The sequence below is a fragment of the Symphalangus syndactylus genome, chromosome 7 (genome assembly GCF_028878055.3).
Source record: "Symphalangus syndactylus isolate Jambi chromosome 7, NHGRI_mSymSyn1-v2.1_pri, whole genome shotgun sequence".
Classification (NCBI taxonomy): Eukaryota; Metazoa; Chordata; class Mammalia; order Primates; family Hylobatidae; genus Symphalangus; species Symphalangus syndactylus.
The window spans coordinates 89630846-89649309 of NC_072429.2; the positions used below are offsets into that span (position 1 = coordinate 89630846).

At 38.3% G+C, this 18464-nt stretch overlaps 1 protein-coding gene across 3 annotated transcripts in view; it reads left to right on the forward strand.

The window, feature by feature from the left end:
- Window positions 1-18464, forward strand: part of LRRC69 (leucine rich repeat containing 69) — a 138553-nt gene that overhangs the window by 3094 nt on the left and 116995 nt on the right. Inside the window, exons 1-3 of one of the 3 annotated variants that reach the window (XM_063643426.1) lie at window positions 152-4652; window positions 15045-15073; window positions 15492-15677. In XM_063643426.1, the coding sequence (XP_063499496.1) occupies window positions 15495-15677 (183 nt within the window). In that variant the 5' untranslated portion in view covers window positions 152-4652; window positions 15045-15073; window positions 15492-15494. Of the gene's footprint in view, window positions 1-151; window positions 4653-15044; window positions 15074-15491; window positions 15678-18464 lie in introns of those variants that run through there. The other 2 variants (XM_063643425.1, XM_055286733.2) reach the window with 2 other exon arrangements.

The following is an 18464-nucleotide window of genomic DNA, read 5'->3' on the forward strand; positions in this document are numbered from 1 at the left end:
TGTCTTCACATATAATTGAAAATAATGCAATCACAGATGCTTACATTTTAAGGGATTTCGAATAAATATATGAGCATAGCTTATGCCCCAGAGTAGAGGGAAATAAAGTAATTGCCATTTAACCTATAGTTCTTAGAAATCAGGTAGAATCTTAGAACCTTTTAGAATAATGAATGTTTATTTAGGGCAAGTGAATTTGAAAAATATTTTAAGACCCATAGATGTTAAAGAATAAACATTTGTGTGCAAGACTGTAGAGCAGTAAGAAGGAAGTTTGTGCAAATTAATGTTTTCACACAATTGTTAATATAGTGCCTTCTTGGTACAGGTTCTTATGAAGTAGCTGAAGGACTAGATCAGTTGATTTTCTGAGAATTTATTTGGTGATTTCCTGCTTTTTTTTTTTAAACTTTTATTGAACAGATGAAACTTTTTCTCTGCCTGTTCTGTTATCACATACATTGATTGTTTCCTCCTGTCTTAAGTCTTTATCTTAGAGCTCATGAGGTTTTAATTCTTAACACATGGGTCTTTTAACCCACCATTGTTCTCTCCCACTTAAGGTCTTGGAACTACCATTCAGAATTGAATGTTTCACCCAACCTGCTTTACCCAGCTTCCTTGTCTTTCTAGTCTCACTTTACATATTAATAGTACCTACTGAGACAACCCTCCTCAGACTCCTCCCAATCATGTTTCTTTCTAACACCTACACACTTGTAATCACTTACTTGAATTTAGTTGTTTTTCATCTATTTTTTTCCATAGTGTGTTAAGTGCTTAGAAACAAGAATTTCTTGTTCACTGATCTTAAAATACCTAGCACATTGCCTGGCCTGTCCGCATTGCGTGCTTAAAAAATGTTTGTTGATAGTTTTAGAATTTATCAGTTGAGAGGATAGGATATGAGTAAGAAGTTGCATTAGGTTAACAGACTTCTGGGAATAGAGAGATGGATATGATTTAGAATTGTGCTTGCTCACAAAAGGCTTGCTTTTTAATTTACCTTGCCCTTGGATGAATTCTTCAAGTGTTTTGGTCAGTTGAAGGGAGAAAGGGAACCCAAGAGAGCTTTCATTTTTCTTAACTTCCAATAGTAATGTTTCAGCTAATTTACCTTCACATACCAATTAGGGTAATGTCTGATTTTAATAAATCTACACAAATATAAGAATCCTATAAAATAAGTGTACAGTTCAAAAAAATTAAAACCTTTGTTAATATACTGACCATGAAGAAGTTTTATAGTTGTTTTATTTTCGTATAATCAGGATGACTAGTATGACATACTGAAACAAATCCCTGCCTTTCTATAAGGCTGCTGAATTTTTATTTCTGTGAATAGGGATGATATATAATCTAGCTCTTTTTTGTCACTCTTGTATTCACAAAAAAGTCTTATTTATTGTTTATAATTTTAACCAAATATAGCATTAACATGGGGATCAATAACCTCAGTGCATGAGTTGATGAACAAAAAAAATGACCTCACTTTAAAAAGTAAATTACATGAGTTTTTTAAATTTTTCATTTCATTTTATTTCTTAATTTTCTATTTTAGATTTAAAGGGTGCATGTGCAGGTTTGTTACATGGGTATATTTTATAATGCTGGAATGTGTGTTTTTATGGAACCTGTCACCTAAATAGTGAACATTGTACCCAATAGGTAGTTTATTAACCTCCCCCACCCTTTTGGAGTCCCCACTGTCTGTTATTTCCATCTTTATGTCCACGTGTATCCATTGTTTAGCTCTCACTTTATAAGCGAGAACATGTGGTATTTGATTTTCTGTTTCTGTGTTAATTCACTTAGATAATGGCTTCTAGCTACATCCATGTTGCTGCAAAGGACATGATTTCATTCTTTTTTATAGCTGCATAGTACTCCATGGTGTCTATGTACCACATTTTCTTTAATCTACCAGTGATAGGCACTTAGGTTGATTCCATGACTTTGCTATTGTGAATAGTGCTTTGATAAACATGAGTGTAGATGTTTTTTTGATAGAATGATTTCTTTTCCTTTGGGTAGATAACCACTAGTGGGATTGCTGGATTGAATGGTAGTTACATCTTTAGTTCTTTGGGAAATCTCTGTGCTGTTTTCCGCAGGGGTTGAACTAATTTACATTCCCACCAACAATGTATAAGTGTTCCCTTTTCTCCATATCTTTGGCAATTTCTGTTAATTTTGGGCTTTTTAATAATACCCATTCTGACTGGTATGAGATGGTATCTCATTGTAGTTTTAATTTGCAGTTAAGTAAGGGTTTTTTTCACTTTGCCAAATCCTGATGGAAAAATTCCTGTTTTTGAGTCAGGCATTTCCCCTACCCCCCACCCACCCCTACTCTTGTGACTGACATTGGAAAGGCCTTATATACCTAGATCAGAGATTTTCATCAGTGGCACTATTAACATTTTGAGTTGGATAATTCTTTGTTGTGGCATTGTAAGATGTTTAGCAGCGGCATCTCCTTTCTAAGTACCTGTATCCTCCTCCAAAGTTGTAAGAACAAACAATGTCTCCCTGGGAACAAAATTGCCCCCAGTTGAGAACCACTTACTAAATCATAAGTTTTATTGCTAATGAGGTTGGAAAGTTCTAAAGAAAACCATTTAGATCACAAATTGGACACATTAGGCAGTTAGTCATCTACTTTACATGACTTTAGCAACTGCCTAATGCCAAACTTACATGAATCCCCTTTGAAAAAGCTGAATGGACCTTAACTTTTTTTCCTGTCTCTTCATATTCTTAACCACTAAAATGTGTTTATTTGGCATTTGGGATTACTGGTGGTAGCATTCAGGATAGACTAAGTTGTGCTATGGTAACAACTCAAAAATCTTAGAGTCACATAGCAACATGGGAGTGTTTCTTGTATTGTTACATTTTGCAAGTTGGCCGAGGGCCCTGCTCCATAATTTTGTACTGTAGGACCCAAACTATTCAAGCTGTCACCATCTTAAACTTTATTAGAAGAGAGCATTCTGGAGGATCTCCCTCCAGCAAGTAAATTCTGTGGCTTAGAAGAAACACATCTCATTTCCATTCATTGTCGGAATTAGTCACATGGCTTCACCTAAGTAGGAAAGTGCCTAGAAGTGCAGTCCTACTCTGTGTCCTGAAGGCAGGGAGCTGGAATATTTGGTGAACATTACTAAGCATTATTACATGTACTGGAAATCGTGGTCTTTGGGTTCAGACTTATCATTTCAGTCTTGACCCTGGCGCTTATTGACTAACCTTTCAGAGCTCCTGTTTACTTATATAAAATAGGAATAATAATGTTTTCCTAGTAGGAGAACTATAAAGATAAGTAGGAATGTTTAGATAATATATATAGCATGTTCTATATAATTTATGGTATTTATAAGAATAATAGTTATTATTTTATAGGTTGGTTTTTGGTGTATTATATGCCACCTAAATGGGAGGCAGAAATGTGATAGGCTACTAATCTCTTTTGGAAAAGTGGGATTGTCAAGGTGGTTTATAAAGCAGAGCCTTGGAATGCTAGAATGAGAGGCCGTTTCACTGTTGCTCTTAGAATTAAGCATGTAGGAATTTAGCACGTAGTAACTTGTAGGACATTATGAGACCATTATGAGACCAAGAAAGTATCTGATATAATAAGGTAAACATTCTAATAGTATTTCTGTTTTGCTTTCTACTGAATATCTCAAACTTTGATATTTATATTCTGTTTAAGATTTAGCTGTCAAGATTCTTGATTGACATAGAGGTTGTCAGGTTTGGTTTTGATATTCTTAAACTCTTTTGGTATTGTGGGTGAATTAATGTGAATTAAGAAAACACCTTTCCTAAGCTCCACAAAGAATATTCAAGTGCTTTAAAGAACTATTTTGTGTATGTTGTAATATATTTACAAAGCTTGTTTTAATTATTGCTAACAAATGACACCCTTTGCACATGGACCTATTTATTTAAACTTGTAATTTTGAATATATATATATATATATATATTTGTTTTGTTTTGTTTTCTTTCTTCCTGTCCTCCCCCTGACTCAAAACAGTCTGGATTTGGTCTCTACCATGTCACTGAAACTGCTTCTAAGAGTAGTACCAGGAACTGCTAACTTATCCTTAACTTACTGGAAATCTCTGCTGCCTTTAGCACTGTAGACTACACCCTCCTTGAAATTATCTTTCTTCCATAATACTACTTGTGATGTTTGAAATTGAGTGTCAACTTGATTGGATTGAAGGATGCAAAGTATTGTTCCTAGGTGTGTCTCTGAGGGTGTTGCCAAAGAAGATTAACATTTGAGTCAGTGGACTGGGAGAGACAGACCCACCCTCAATCTGGGTGGGCACAATCTAATCAGCTGCCAGCATGGCTAGAATAAAGCAGGCAGAAGAAAGTGGAATGAGCAGACTTGCTGAGTCTTCTGGCCTTCATCTTTCTCCTGTGCTGGATGCTTCCTGCCCTCGAACACCAGACTTCATTGAGCATTGGGACTCTTGGACTTACCCTAGTGATTTGCCAGGGGCTCTTGGGCCTTCAACTAAAAACTGAAGGCTGCACTGTTGGCTTCCCTACTTTTGAGGTTTTGGGACTCGGACTGGCTTCCCTACTCCTCACCTTGCAGATGGCCTATTGTGGGACTTCACCTTACGATCGTGTGAGTCAATACTCCTTAATAAACTCCCCTTTATATATCTATCCTATTAGTTCTGCCCCTCTAGGGAACCCTGACTAATACACCACTCTTTGCTAAATGGTTCCTCCTCCTTAGGTGCTATTCTGTTCTGAGCCTCTTCCCCTGACTGTCCTTTAGGATGTTATCCTTGACGCTCTTTTTCACACTTACGTCAGAGCTTCCAAACTGCTGGACTGAATGTGGCTCAGAGACATACTTTGTTAGACCTGTGTAGTGATTTAAAGAAAAAAAAAAAAAAAAGATGTGAGGTAGTTGGTAGCATTTAAGGGGAGATTTCACCAAAAATTCATATTTCCAGCTTCTTTAAAAAAGTTAGAAGGGCTGTCTACACTGAGCCAGGATTTCCTTGTGGCAGCACTCAGCAAGAAGTGAGCAGTGGCTGGAGGTTTCAAACAGGGTTTCACCCACCACCATCTCCACCTGGTCTGCTAACTTAAATTTCTTATGTCAGTCAAAAATGCCTAGTTCCAGCTGGGCATGGTGGCTCACGCCTGTAATCCTAGCACTTTGGGAGGCAAAGCCAGTGGGAGGCAAAGCCAGTTGGGAGATCAGCCTGGCCAACATGGAGAAATCCTGTCTCTACTAAAAATACAAAATTAGCCGGGCCTGGTGGTGCATGCCTGTAATCCCAGCTACTCGGGAGGCTGAGGCAGGAAAATCGCTTGAATTCAGGAGGCAGAGGTTGCATGCAGTAAGCAGAGATTACACTGCAGCCTGGGGGACAGAGCAAGACTGCCTCAAAGAAAAAAAAAAGAAAAGCAAGCCTAGTTTCCAAGCCAAAATCTTGGCATTATCTTATCCTCCTTTTTGGTTTATTCCCTACTTTATTAGACTTTGTAGATGTTTAGCTATCTTACTGGTCTTAGTTTATCTCAGTGTTCTATTTTGTAATCTATTCATTGCTACTTTTTGTTTTGATTGGCTGCTTCTGTTTTCTGTGTTTAATACTTGGTAAAGCTTCCCAAAAATATAAAAATATGTATGTGTATTTGTGTATGTGATTTTAAGTAGAATATTGAGAGATTCCTCTAGCCTAGTGGTAATTAAATGCTGGTCTGTAAACTGATCCCATTGGCAACATAACAACATTTAGTATAAGATAGTGAGATTTTCATAAAGCAAATTTAATCAATTTAAGAAACTTATGTATATGTCATCCTCTTTCAACAGAAGGGTTTAAAATGTCCTTACTTTTATGAATTTATGGTGGCAGTAGTTGAGAGTGAATAAAAAAAAAGTCCTTACTTGACAAAATTAAGAGTTTGTAACTGTATTTCTTACAAATCTCTTTCTGTTTTAAAGTCTGTGAACCAGTAATTTATTTCCAGCCATGTAGCCAGTTTAAGCATCTCTTGTATAACATCTTCAATGGATCTTTATTTAGCCCCTCATTTGAACTTCTCTAACAAGAGTGTACTCAGATATCTAAGCAATAAGTTGAAGTAGTGATGGATAAAGAAGAGTATAGTGGCAAGAAAGTGGCATCAGGGAGACATCTTTGGCACAGTGGGCACATGTTAGCACCTTAGATCAGCCTCAGGGGTAGTGCTTGCACACTTGAGATTTGTTAACAGAAAGTGGAACTCTTAATTTAAATGTGTATATGAGATTGTACAAAAGCAAACCACTACCTTTTACTGAGCTCTTACTGTGTGCCAGGCCGTGTGCTAAATGCTTTAAATATCTGGCTTACTTATGCCTCACGGAAAGCAGGGGTTGCTATTTTCATCCCTATTTTTTAGAGAATGAAAATGAGACTTGAAGAGGTTGAGAATGAATAACTTGCTTAAGCTACATAGCCAGTAAGTGACTCTAGAAGGTAGGCTAGAGAATCCAAAGGCTAGTCACATAGCTAGTAAGTGACTCTAGAAGGTAGGCTTTGAGAATCCTAAGCCCTTTAAATCAAGCCTTCCATTTCCATATTTAAAAAGAAAACTAACCAAGAGAAACCCAGTACCCTTCCTTATTACAGGACAGAATTTCTACGGCAGTTTTCAAGTACATGAAGCATCTGATCATGTTTGAAACTTTTACCCCAAGTCTCAGACCACATTTTAAATCACAAAATAAGCTTGCCAAAACAAATGAAGTAAGTGCATTGGTTTCTGCCATAACCTGTGTTTATCAACTCCTGTTTTTCATGCATTTTTCCAACTTCCAAAATTTTTAATTTGTCATGGGCTCTTGTCATATTAAGAATTAGCTATATTATTTTGTATTATAGAGTGTTAATAAATGAAACAACCCTTCTCTGTTAATAAAATTAATGATTGTTTCAACTTTAGGGTCCTTGAGTTCCTAGGATGCTATATATTTTAGCATTCTTACAGCACTTTATACTTCCAGAATAGTTTGTAATCATTAGTTAGCTGTTTCCCACACAATCTCTGTGGAACAGATTGGCATTCTTTCTTGTTATTTTACTGATGAGAAGAGAGATAGATACAGGCAATTTGACTGACTTTCTAAATTTACACAATAAGTCAGTAACCGTCTGGATTAACATTCAACTTTAGATTCCTAGTTTTTTGCTGAGTTCACAGGCTGATGCTGTCTCAAAAAGCTGGTGATTTTTTCAATTTGCCTGCCAAATGGATTGATTTCGGGTTGCTGGGAAAGCTCTAGATTCTGACATTCCATGAGGCTAGCCTATACGGCACAGAGATCAGCAACCCTTTCATTTTCAGCTGGTGTCCATAAGGAGTGTGTTTAAGATGGTGAAAACTGAAAAGTTTGAAAGAGCAAACTCCACCTCTTTTTCTGAATCTGTCTTTCCTAGATTCTCATTGTCTTAATAAACCTAGACCTGTGTCACAGCTGTACCCTGCTAAATATTACACAACTCTCATCTCTCCACATCCTAAATTGTGGCTTATCTAATGCTCCTACAAAGAGACCAGATTCTAGTCACAGTCTTACCCAGGTTATACCTATCACTTTATCTCCATCACCTGGAATAGTACAGAAGCCGTCCCTGCCTCTGGTCTTACTCCCTTAAACCGTTCTTTTATGCTACTAAAGTGAACTGCCACAAATGCAAATCTCACTACCACTTTCCTGTATCGTTTATCTTTTTGATTTTTATTTTTTGTATATTCTGATGTTTTGACATCTTAAAAAACCTTTCTGGCTGAGGAGGGGCTGCTCCTACTGGGGTTAGTTGGTTCTTAGAGATAGCAAAGGGCAGGTGCAGCCAGGAGCATGGCTTTGATATGCAAACTAACCAGTCCTAAGCCAGACCTCCTCTGTCTGACCCATACACCCCAGGAGACAGTATTCCTTTGCTTTAATCATCCTAGGACCAGGTACCAGACCACTGGGAACCACCTCTAAATCCCAAAACCCACAGAATTATTCACACTGGCCAGTCCTAAACTGTTTACCCTTTCCTGCTTTGTATTTTCCACAAGAACTCCAATAAAGGCTCTGGCCTAGACTTTTTTTTTTTTTTTTTCCAGACAGAGTCTTGCTCTGTCACCCAGGCTGGAGTGCAGTGGTGCGATCTCGGCTCACTGCAAGCTCTGCCTTCTGGGTTCACGCCATTCTCCTGCCTCAGCCTCCCAAGTAGCTGGGACTATGGGCGCCTGCCACCACGTCCGGCTAATTTTTTTGTATTTTTAGTAGAGGCAGGGTTTCACCATGTTAGCCAGGATGGTCTCGATCTCCTGACCTCGTGATCTGCACGCCTCGGCCTCCCAAAGTGCCAGGATTACAGGTGTGAGCCACCGCGCCTAGCCCTCTGGCCTAGACTTTCTACCCTTGCTACTCTCTTCTACCTCCTGACAGTCCCCAATCCTTTCCCACGTGGCCCTGCCTTCTGTTTCTAGGGATTCGAGTATAAATTTCCTTCATAACAATCACTTCTTAATCACTTGATTAAAATAAATTCTGGGTATATTTTAATATACTTTCTAACCTAATCCTTATGATGGCTTCCTATTCCCATAGGATGAAGTCTCCTTATTACGGCATTTAAAAGAGGTCTTTCATGACAGGTCCTATTTACTCCTCCAGGGTCACCTCCCATCACTCCTTTCTTTAGATATATGCACTAGAATCAATTGTTTATACTCTCCATGGTCCTGTGTATTTCATGCCCCTGAACCTTTTCTTCATGCTTTTATTTAAATGCTTTTCCACTTCACATTTACTTCATCATCTGGTTAGCTCTTTTTAATCCATTATGACTGGACCCAGCAGTCAATAGCAGGAAATCTTCCTTGAACCAACTGATCAGACTCTTTGCCACTTTGTGTACCGTCACTTCTGCTAGATCTTCTCTTTTGGCTTCTCTGCATTTTAGGGAAGGCATAACACTGGGCACAAAAGTAACAACCATATATAGAGGGCTTAACCAGCTCCCATAGTTATATAAGGTCAAATTCCTGTAATAAAACCCATGTTCTATACAATTCCTAATGGTTTGTATTGTTATTATTTTTTATTAAATCTTGATATACAATTTGCTGCTACTAAGCCATGTAGTAGGAGCTTTGGAACTGAGCTTGAGTGTAAGTTAGAAGGGCCTTGAAGAGACTGTTAACAGGAGCCTAATGTCACTTCAGGAAGCTATTGGTGAAGGTTTAAACAAGGTGAGAGATATTATTGGTTGGAAGCTGGAAGAAAGGTGACCTTGTGACATAGTAGCAGAAATTTTAGCAATGCTGGAAATTTATTTTCCATGAAACAGTGGAAAATAAGTATAGCTCAACTGGATGATCTCACTAAAGAGATTTCTAGGCAATGTCAAAGGTGCTATCTGGATTCTTCTAGCCCCTATAGCAAAAGACAAAAGGAGAAAGGCAAGCAAGATAAAAAAAATTGTTCGATATAAAGGAGCCACAACTTGTTGGGTTTGGAAAATACTTTTTTTCGTTCCTAACCTCTCCAGACAGTGAATGATGCCAAAATTAAGCAATCTGTTCCAGACAGAGCCAATCCAGGGAACTCTCAGTAAAATGATGAAGATGAAAAGGCATGGCTATAAAAGGCTTTGTTAAGAACAGGAAGGTTAAATACGCTGTCTTACCAACAAACAATAGGGCCCCTAAAAATCTTAAGGATAATGTCTCATGGCAGTTTCACATGGGAACCCAAGATAGAGGTGGGCCATCCGAAAGAGATTTGTGGGTGTGGTTTTTGTCTGATGGAGTGAATTATAAACTGTTTTAAAAGAAACCCATGAAGTTTTTAAAGGATTTGCATCAGGTTGGATTGAGAAGGACAATAAAATGAAAAGATAAACCTTCATGCACTGTTAGTAGGAGTGTAAAATGGTGCAGCCACTATGGAAAAGTCTGGCAGTGCCTCAAAAGACTAAACATAGAGGTACTGTATGACCCAACATATTCCATCCCTAAGTATATACCTAAGAGAATGAAAACATGGCCACATAAAAAATTGTACACAGATGGTGTTTATAGCAGCATTATTTGTAATAACCAAAAAGTAGAAACAATGCAAATGCCCATCAGCTGATGAGTGGAAATGTAAACTGTGATGTATTCATACAATGGAATATTATTTGACAATAAAAATAAATGGAATGCCAGTACCTGCTGTAACATGGATAAGCCTTTGTATTAGTCTGTTTTGGCAGTTCTATAAAGAAATACCTGAGACTGGGTAATTTATAAATAAAAGAGGTTTAATTGGCTCAGAGTTCTGCAGGTTGTAAAGTAAGTGTAGCAGCTTCTGCTTCTGCGGAGGCCTCAGGAAGCTTCCAGTCATGGTGCAAGGCAAAAGCGGAGCAAGGCACATTTCACATGGCTGGAGCAGGAGGGAGTCAGGGGAGGTGCCACCACTTTTAAACAAACAGATCTCACAATAACTCACTATCACGAGGACAGTACCAAGAGGGAAATCTGCCCCCATGATCCAATCACCTCTCAACAGGTCCCACCTCCAACACTGGGGATTACAATTTGATATGAGATTTGGGTGGGGACACATATCCAAAGTATCTCAGCCTTGAAAACATGCTAAGTAAAGTAAGCCTGTCACAAAAGTCCACATATTATATAAATTCATCTATATAAAATCCCTAGAATAGGCAAATCTATACAGATAAGTAGATTTGTATTTGCCTAGGGTTGGGGTGGATGGGAGGAATGGAAAGTGATTGTTAAAGGCTTCAGACTTTCTTTTGGGGATGATGAAAATATTCGAAAATGGATTATGGTGGCAGTTACACAAGTTGGTGAATATCCTAAGGACCATCGACTTGTATACTTTAAATGATGAATTAATGGTATGTGAGTTTTATCTCAATAAGGCTGTTATCAAAAAAGAATTAAAATGAGGCCCTTGGCACCTTGAACTTCTATGGGCGGGAAGCAGACTGAGGAAACTACTTGGCAAACATGGGCTACATTTTATGGAAAAGGAAAGAAATTCAAGAGGATGGAATCAAGAGCCCAAACGGGAACCAAAAACTAATCCCAGGCAGTACATGTGGGTGGGGTGCAGTGGCTCACTCCTGTAATCCCAGCACTTTGGGAGGCTGAGGCGTGTGGATCACCTGAGGTCAGGAGTTCAAGACCAGCCTGGCCAACATGGCGAAAGCTTGTCTCTACTAAAAATAGAAAAATTAGCCAGGCATGGCGGCACATTCCTGTAATCTCAGCTACTCAGGAGGCTGAGGCAGGAGAATTGCTTGAACCCAGGAGGGAGAGGTTGCAGTGAGCTGAGATTGTGCCACTGCACTCCAGCCTGGGTGAAAGAGTAAGACTCCATCTCAAAAACAAAAAACAAAAAAAATGACAACCTTGTGCCTCATTTGATTTCAGAATTGCTATGAACCTGTGGCTACTTTGTTCCTCTGATTTTTCCTTTTTTTTTGAATGGGACTAACTATTGCCTGCCCTTTGTTTTTCCTATGTTGTATTCTAGGTATGTGTGGACAGATAACTTGTCTCTTTAGTTGATAGGTCTTCAGGTCAAGATGAACTGCACTCAAGCTGAACTAAAGGAACTGCCTCAGAGGAGCTTCATCCACCTTTGTACCTAACTTAAATGACAAGATCTTTGAACCTGATGTTCTAAATAGATGAAACTTTTGGGGAAGGGGGCTTTGCAGGAAGAGTGTCTGTTTTGCATATGGGAAGAATGTAAACAGCTCATGGCTACAGGGTGGATTGTGGTGGGTTTTAAAACATGTCCACAAATTTTTGGTCACTTGCCTTCAAGAGGCAGAGTCTAATTTGTCTTCCTTTGAATATGAGCTCGTTTCTGTCACTTGGTTCTAATGAATAAAATGTGGTAGAGGTGATTCTGTATGACTTCTGAAGCAAGGTCATGAAAGTAATACAGCTTCCACTCCACTTTCTCTCTTGGGATGCTCAACCTTCAAACCAAGCCACCATGTTGGGAGGAAGTCCAAGCCACATTGGAGAGGCTACATGTAGAGGCTGACCACCCTAAGGCCCTAGCCAATAAGAAGTATCTGCCACCAGATGTGGGTTAGTAAACCTTTAGATGGTTTCTGCGGCAGACTTTGAGCTGCTTGCTATAGCTGTCACTAAGAGAACTATAGGCAAGCCCTGCCCAGATTAAGATTTGTCAATAAAGGCTGGGCGTGGTGGCTCACACCTGTAATCCCAGCACTTTGGGAGGCTGACGCAGGTGGATCACGAGGTCAGGAGACGGAGACCATCCTGGCTAGCACAGTGAAACCCCGTCTCCTAAAAATACAAAAAATTAGCCGGGCATGGTGGTGGGCGCCTGTAGTCCCAGCTACTTGGGAGGCTGAGGCAGGAGAATGGCATGAACCCGGGAGGCAGAGTTTGCAGTGAGCCGAGATTGCACCACTGCACTCTAGCCTGGGTTACAGAGCGAGACTCTGTCTCAAAAAAAAAAAAAAAAAAAGATTTGTCAATAAAATAAATGTTTTAGGCCATTAAGATGTGTGGTGGTTTGTTTCCCAGTGATAGATAACTGGAACAAGCAGTATGAATAGGACTGATTATATATTGGAAGTAAGGGAGAAGAAAGACTCAAAAATGTTAACCAGGTTTTCTAGGTTCAGCAGATTAACAGAAAGCAGTATCAGATTGTATTGGTTTGTTTACCCACTTAAAGCAGTAACAAATTTCTAGGGTTTGGACAGTGTCATCTGGGATGCTAGCCACCGAATAGTTACTTAAGAGGTGATGATGGTCATGGATTTTTTTTTTTTAAACAAAGCCTTGTGATCAGTTTGTTTGGATAGTAACAGCTTTATTATTCTTAGGAAACAAATAATATCAAAGTAAAGAAGACGAAGCATAGGTTTGGAAGAGGGAAGGCAAACAGCAGTGATTAAGAAGCTGAAAAATTATCTTTCTAGCAACTGAAAGTCACTATTGGCATCTCTTGATTTACTGTTATGATATTGATATTCATTATAATCCCTTTAAAAATTTAATGATCCTTTTTAGAATTCTGGCACTTGATTTTACTCTCTTACTGGAAGAGGTCTTGTCTCTAATAGCATTCTCTCAGTGAGGCCTTTCCTGGTCATCCTATTTAAAATTGTAAACTTATCATTTCCCACACTCCCTATTTCTCTTTTCTGCTTAGTTTTTTCCCCTTGGCATCAAATCACCATCTAACATAGTAGATTTACTTATCTGATTGCTTTTCTTCCCCTACTAGAATGGAATTTCCTTGAGAACAGAAATTTGTATCTTTTTCATTCACTCCTGCAACAGTGTTGACTATGTAGTAGGTGCTCAGTAAATATTTGTTGAATAAATAAATAAAGTGATTTCTGAATGCCAAAGGAAGGATTGATTTCTGTTCAGATCACTTTCAGTGCAGAATGTATTTTATAATGTTCAAGTTTTTGGAAATCCACATCTAAGTGTGTCACATGCATGTGTAATCCTAATGCCTCTAAGACTCATCCTATCTGGGTGCTAATGGGGTTGTGATAATAATCAAATGTTACTGGCCACAGCTCCCCTCCCTCTCCTTTTTGTCACCATTTTAATCTTTTATTTGGAAATTTTTAGACATAGGCAGAAATAACAAGACTAATATAATGAATGCTGATATGGTTTGGATTTGTGTTCCCTCCAAAATCTCATGTTCAATTATAATCCCCAGTGTTGGAGACTGGGCCTGGTGGGAGGTGATTGGATCCTGGGGGTGGAGTTCTCATGAATGCATTAGCATCCCCTCAGTGCTGTTCTCCTGCTAGTGAGTGAGTGAGTTATCCTGAGATCTGGTTGTTTAAGTGTGTAGCACCTCCTTCCTGTCTTCCTCCAGCTCTGGCCGTGTGAAGTGCTGGCTCCCCCTTTGCCTTCCACCATTATTGTAGGTTTCCTTAGGGCTCCCCAGAAGCTGAGCAGATGCCAGCAACATGCTTCCTGTATAGCCTGCAGAACTGTGAGCCAATTAAACCTCTTTTCTTTATAAATTACCCAGTCTCAGGTATTTCTTTTTAGCAGTGCGAGAATGGACTAATACAAACCCCTATGTGTCTATTACTCAGTGTTAATAATTATCAACATTTTGTCAATCTTGTTTGATCAGTTTCTTCCACCCACTTCCCCCCTAGATTATTTTAAAGAAAACTCAAGATATCATTTTATTTCACTTGAACATTTCAGTATGCATTTCTGAATGTTAAGCACATTTAAAATAAATACTACCACCATACCATTTTCACATGTAACAGAATTAATTTCTCTCATCTAATAGCCCATGAACAAATTTCCCTGAGATGTTTGTATTCAACTGAAGATTCAAATACAGTCCGGACATTGCATTTAGCTGTTATTTGCCCTAAGTTTCACTTACATCGTAACAGTTTTCCCTCCTTTTTATTAATGTCTTTCATTTGTTGGTGAAACCTTGTGACATTGGACCAGGGACCAGGCCTGTAGAATCTTCCATATTATAGATTTGACTGTTTCCCCATAATGAACTTAACTTATTCTCTAGTTCTGTTTTTTTGTAAATAGTAGTTAGATCTTGAAGCTATGATTAGATTCAGATTTAATTTTTGGGCAGGAACATTTCATAGGTGGTGCTGCTGTGTACTTTTTAATTCATTACTTCATAAGGCTTATAATGTGATTGTCTCAATTTTATTGATGCTAAAATGATTAGTGAGTTATTAACCTGATCACTTGTTTATAAAGTTCCTCATCAACCTTTCATCTAATACTTTTAGTCTCCAATTATGATTTTTGCATAGCTCTATTATTTTATTAGAATTTGCAAAAATTGTGATTAGTTATTTTTTCTTTCTCATTTATTAGTTTCAATTCTTGTGAATAAGAACTTTATTATTAAGTTATATTTAAGTGCAGTTTGTACTGGAAGAGCAGAATAAATGCTTATATTTTTTCCTTTATCAATTTTCAGACTGAGTTGGTGCACTAGTAATTCCCAGGGTGAGTAATGTTTCTTTTTAAAAAATCCCATTATGAACTCAGATTTTAATGTGTTTTGATTTCAGTCTACTCTAGATTATTTTTTTCTGATCCTTAATATTTTCTATCTTAGACTAGTGGGAGCTCCTAGAAGTTCACTTCTGTGTCCTCATTAATCTCTGATAACTTCAACATCGCAGGCATAAGCTATCTTAGGCTTACATTATACATTTCCTGCCCCAAACCTGGACCATCTACTTTCCCTTCATATCTTTCACATAGGAAAATAATCTAATGCTTCCCCCCTTCAACCTGGTGGATCTCAGAATGTTCTTGTTTCTATGACACACCAATTCTGTAATTAGAGGTTCTAAAGCTGTATAATAAAGAACTCTAATCTCTAATGGTTACCTTCTTTGTTTTCTACTTCTTTTCCAAGATCATGACTGAGAGATTGTTAATAAAAGCATTGAGTGGTGGTAAAAATACGAAGATCATTACTTTGAATGGGAAGAAAATGACAAAGATGCCCTCAGCATTAGGAAAACTGCCTGGCCTGAAGACTCTAGTCCTTCAGAATAACCTAATCCCCAAAGTGTGTCCAGAGTTACACAAGTTGACCCAGGTGAGGAACAGTGTTTTCTTGTTGTTGTTTGGTATTGAAGATGGAAAACAGGAAGAGAGAAAAAATGGGTAAGAGACAGAACAATAACACTTCGATCTATGGAGACTTAGGTCTCTGGAGACTTAATGTGGAGTGTTGCTGGAGAGGCATCAGAAGGCTTTCTCCCTTAGGGAATTCCATGTGGTAGGGAGAGATGTTTCAATTTATTCACGTGCTCTTTGGCCCATGTCTGGAGTCAGGGGACTAGGTCTCTGCCACACCCATCTTTCTAGAGGCTGTCATCTGGAAAGGGGTTGGAAACCTCTGGTCGTCTACCTTGGGGGCTCACATCTTTAAGTAGTTTTGAGGATCCAGGAGATGCTGTTCACCCTGGGGACTGTCCTGAAGCTTTTGCATTTAGAACGAAGAGACATTTAGGATGTAGCAAGGGAGTTCCTTTTCAATTTCCTAGGGCAGGCTGAAACTTTGAAATGGAGTGTTGGCAGGGAATAGGAAGGAGGGGACATTTATTTCTCCTGAAATAGTCTTTAAAGGAAGGTTAATATTTTAAATAAAAAATACTCTGTTTTAAAGAGCAATAGTTGACATGAATGAATCCCAGATGCTTGTGTTAAACCTTTCTGCCTAACAATGTGAAACTCTAGCTGCCAAAAATCTTGAGGTTGAGAGAAGGCAAGGGATATTAACTTTGTAATTTTCTTTTTGTTCACTGCTGAATTGTCATCAGCACAGGAAGAACCTATAAGCAGCTAAGGCGTTATAGCTCGTTAATTTTGAGTTTACAGTTCCAAAAAATAAATCTGTATTTTCTTACTTTCACGCTACCTCATTTCCTTTTAGGTTTAAGAAATTGAGTTTGTAATCTGTAGTTGTATCTTTATAAGAAATAGGGTAACTTTTACAAAGTCCCTCCTTCATTAGTAATTGCAGAAAGTACACTTGTAGTTACAAGACAACAAGGACTTGGAATTTTTTAATAGGAAAGAGGAGTTTCTTCGCAAAAGAATTTGGGACTTGACTGAGTCATGAACCTATTCTCTCCCTCTATTTGAATTTATTTCCATTAAAGTAATACTAACCATTGGTTACAGAGAATTAAATATTACAAAAAGCTTATAGCAAGAAGCTATCTTCTATCCCACTTCCCCTCATCCTCAATCCTGATCTCCATATATAACCACTTTTAACTCATTTATTTTATTGATTTGTCTATTTTTGGCATCATTTTTCTTCATCTTCTAGATATAGTTATATTAATATATCTATTGTATATTGGTCCACATGTGGAATTAGGGGATTAGGTCTACAGGTATCTTTTACATGTAATGTTACTACACCTTTATTTCTTCCTTCATCAACTGCAGTCTCTTTTGACTCGCCACTTCATAAGATGACAGTGTCAGCCTCTGTAATCCGCCTTCAGCTGTCTTTTCCTCTCCCCCCTCACAAACTCTGAAGTTTTTACAAGACTTATAGCTTTTATATCCTATTCAGTTATAACCATAATTAAATATTTGTTTTGTGTCTTGGGTAACTCTAAACTTCTAAAAATATATATTACTAATAAATAAATATTCACATGGAGTCAATTAATCTATGATTATATTTTCTTTCTTACATGCAATTTTTGTTCCCTTGGAGTTTCTAATAACCTTTCCTTTGTTCTTGTGCCTTAGCTTTATGGTGGCCTCGTTTTATTTCAAACCATATTATTTTTTTCTGTCAAATGTACTTTTCCTTGAGAGACTTCCCTCCAAGACCCTCCATCCTCTGCCCCACTCTAAGTTGACTGCTATCTAGGTTTGCTAGATACTGTCAGCCAAAGACATTCCCTTTGTTGCTCTCTTCAGTTGGACCCACTGTTTCCTGTATCCTGTATTTTCCTTTCTTAGCTTGCTCTCTTAGTTTTTCAGGAGTCTCGAGAAATCATCCTAGTCTGGGTATGTGGTAGTTAAATTGTTTGATCCCTTGCATATCTGAAAATGTCTGTATTCTTGTCTCACACTTGGTTAATAGTTTGTTTAGTAAAAAGTTACACATTCCAAGATATATTTCCATAGGAAAAAGCCCCAAGAGTCTGATTATCATTACATTGTCTTCTTCTTTTGGCTCCCTTTATTACTTGCCCTCTCATTCTTCTATTTAGGGGTAACCTACATGTTGACTTCTGTTTGTTCACTCTCAGTTCCTTCACCAGGGAGCTGGCTCAGCCCAGTGCTTATTTTTAAAGAGGAAATTACACCATTAAGAATTCAACCGATTTGCGACTAGGCTGCTTATAGTCTATTCTATCTTTAAAGTAGTTTAAAAGTCAGATTCAGGCCAATGGCATTATGTTTAGCTGTTCATGAGCTAGCAGTTTTTCTTATATAGGGTCTTGGAGAAATTGTGGAGTTTTGGGAAAAAAAAAAAATTTTCCCTATGTAATGGGAGTTCTAGAAGCATGCTAGATAAAATGTGCTAGAAACCCTCAAAGAATGGTTGTAGATTATCATAGAGTTCAGATATATAGCTCCATCCCTCTCACAGTTGGTAATAAAGGGCAGATGGCCTGGTGCAGGGCTCACACCTGTAATCCCAGCAGTATGGGAGGCCAAGGCGGGCAGATTGATTGGGCTCAGTAGTTTGAAACTGGCCTCGGCAACATAGTGAGACCTCATCTCTACAAAAAAATAAAAATTAAAAATTAGCCAGGCACAGTGGCACGTGCCTCTGGTCCCAGAGGATTGCCTGAGCCCGGAATGTGGGAGGTTGCAATGAACTGAGATTGCGCCACTGCACTCCAGC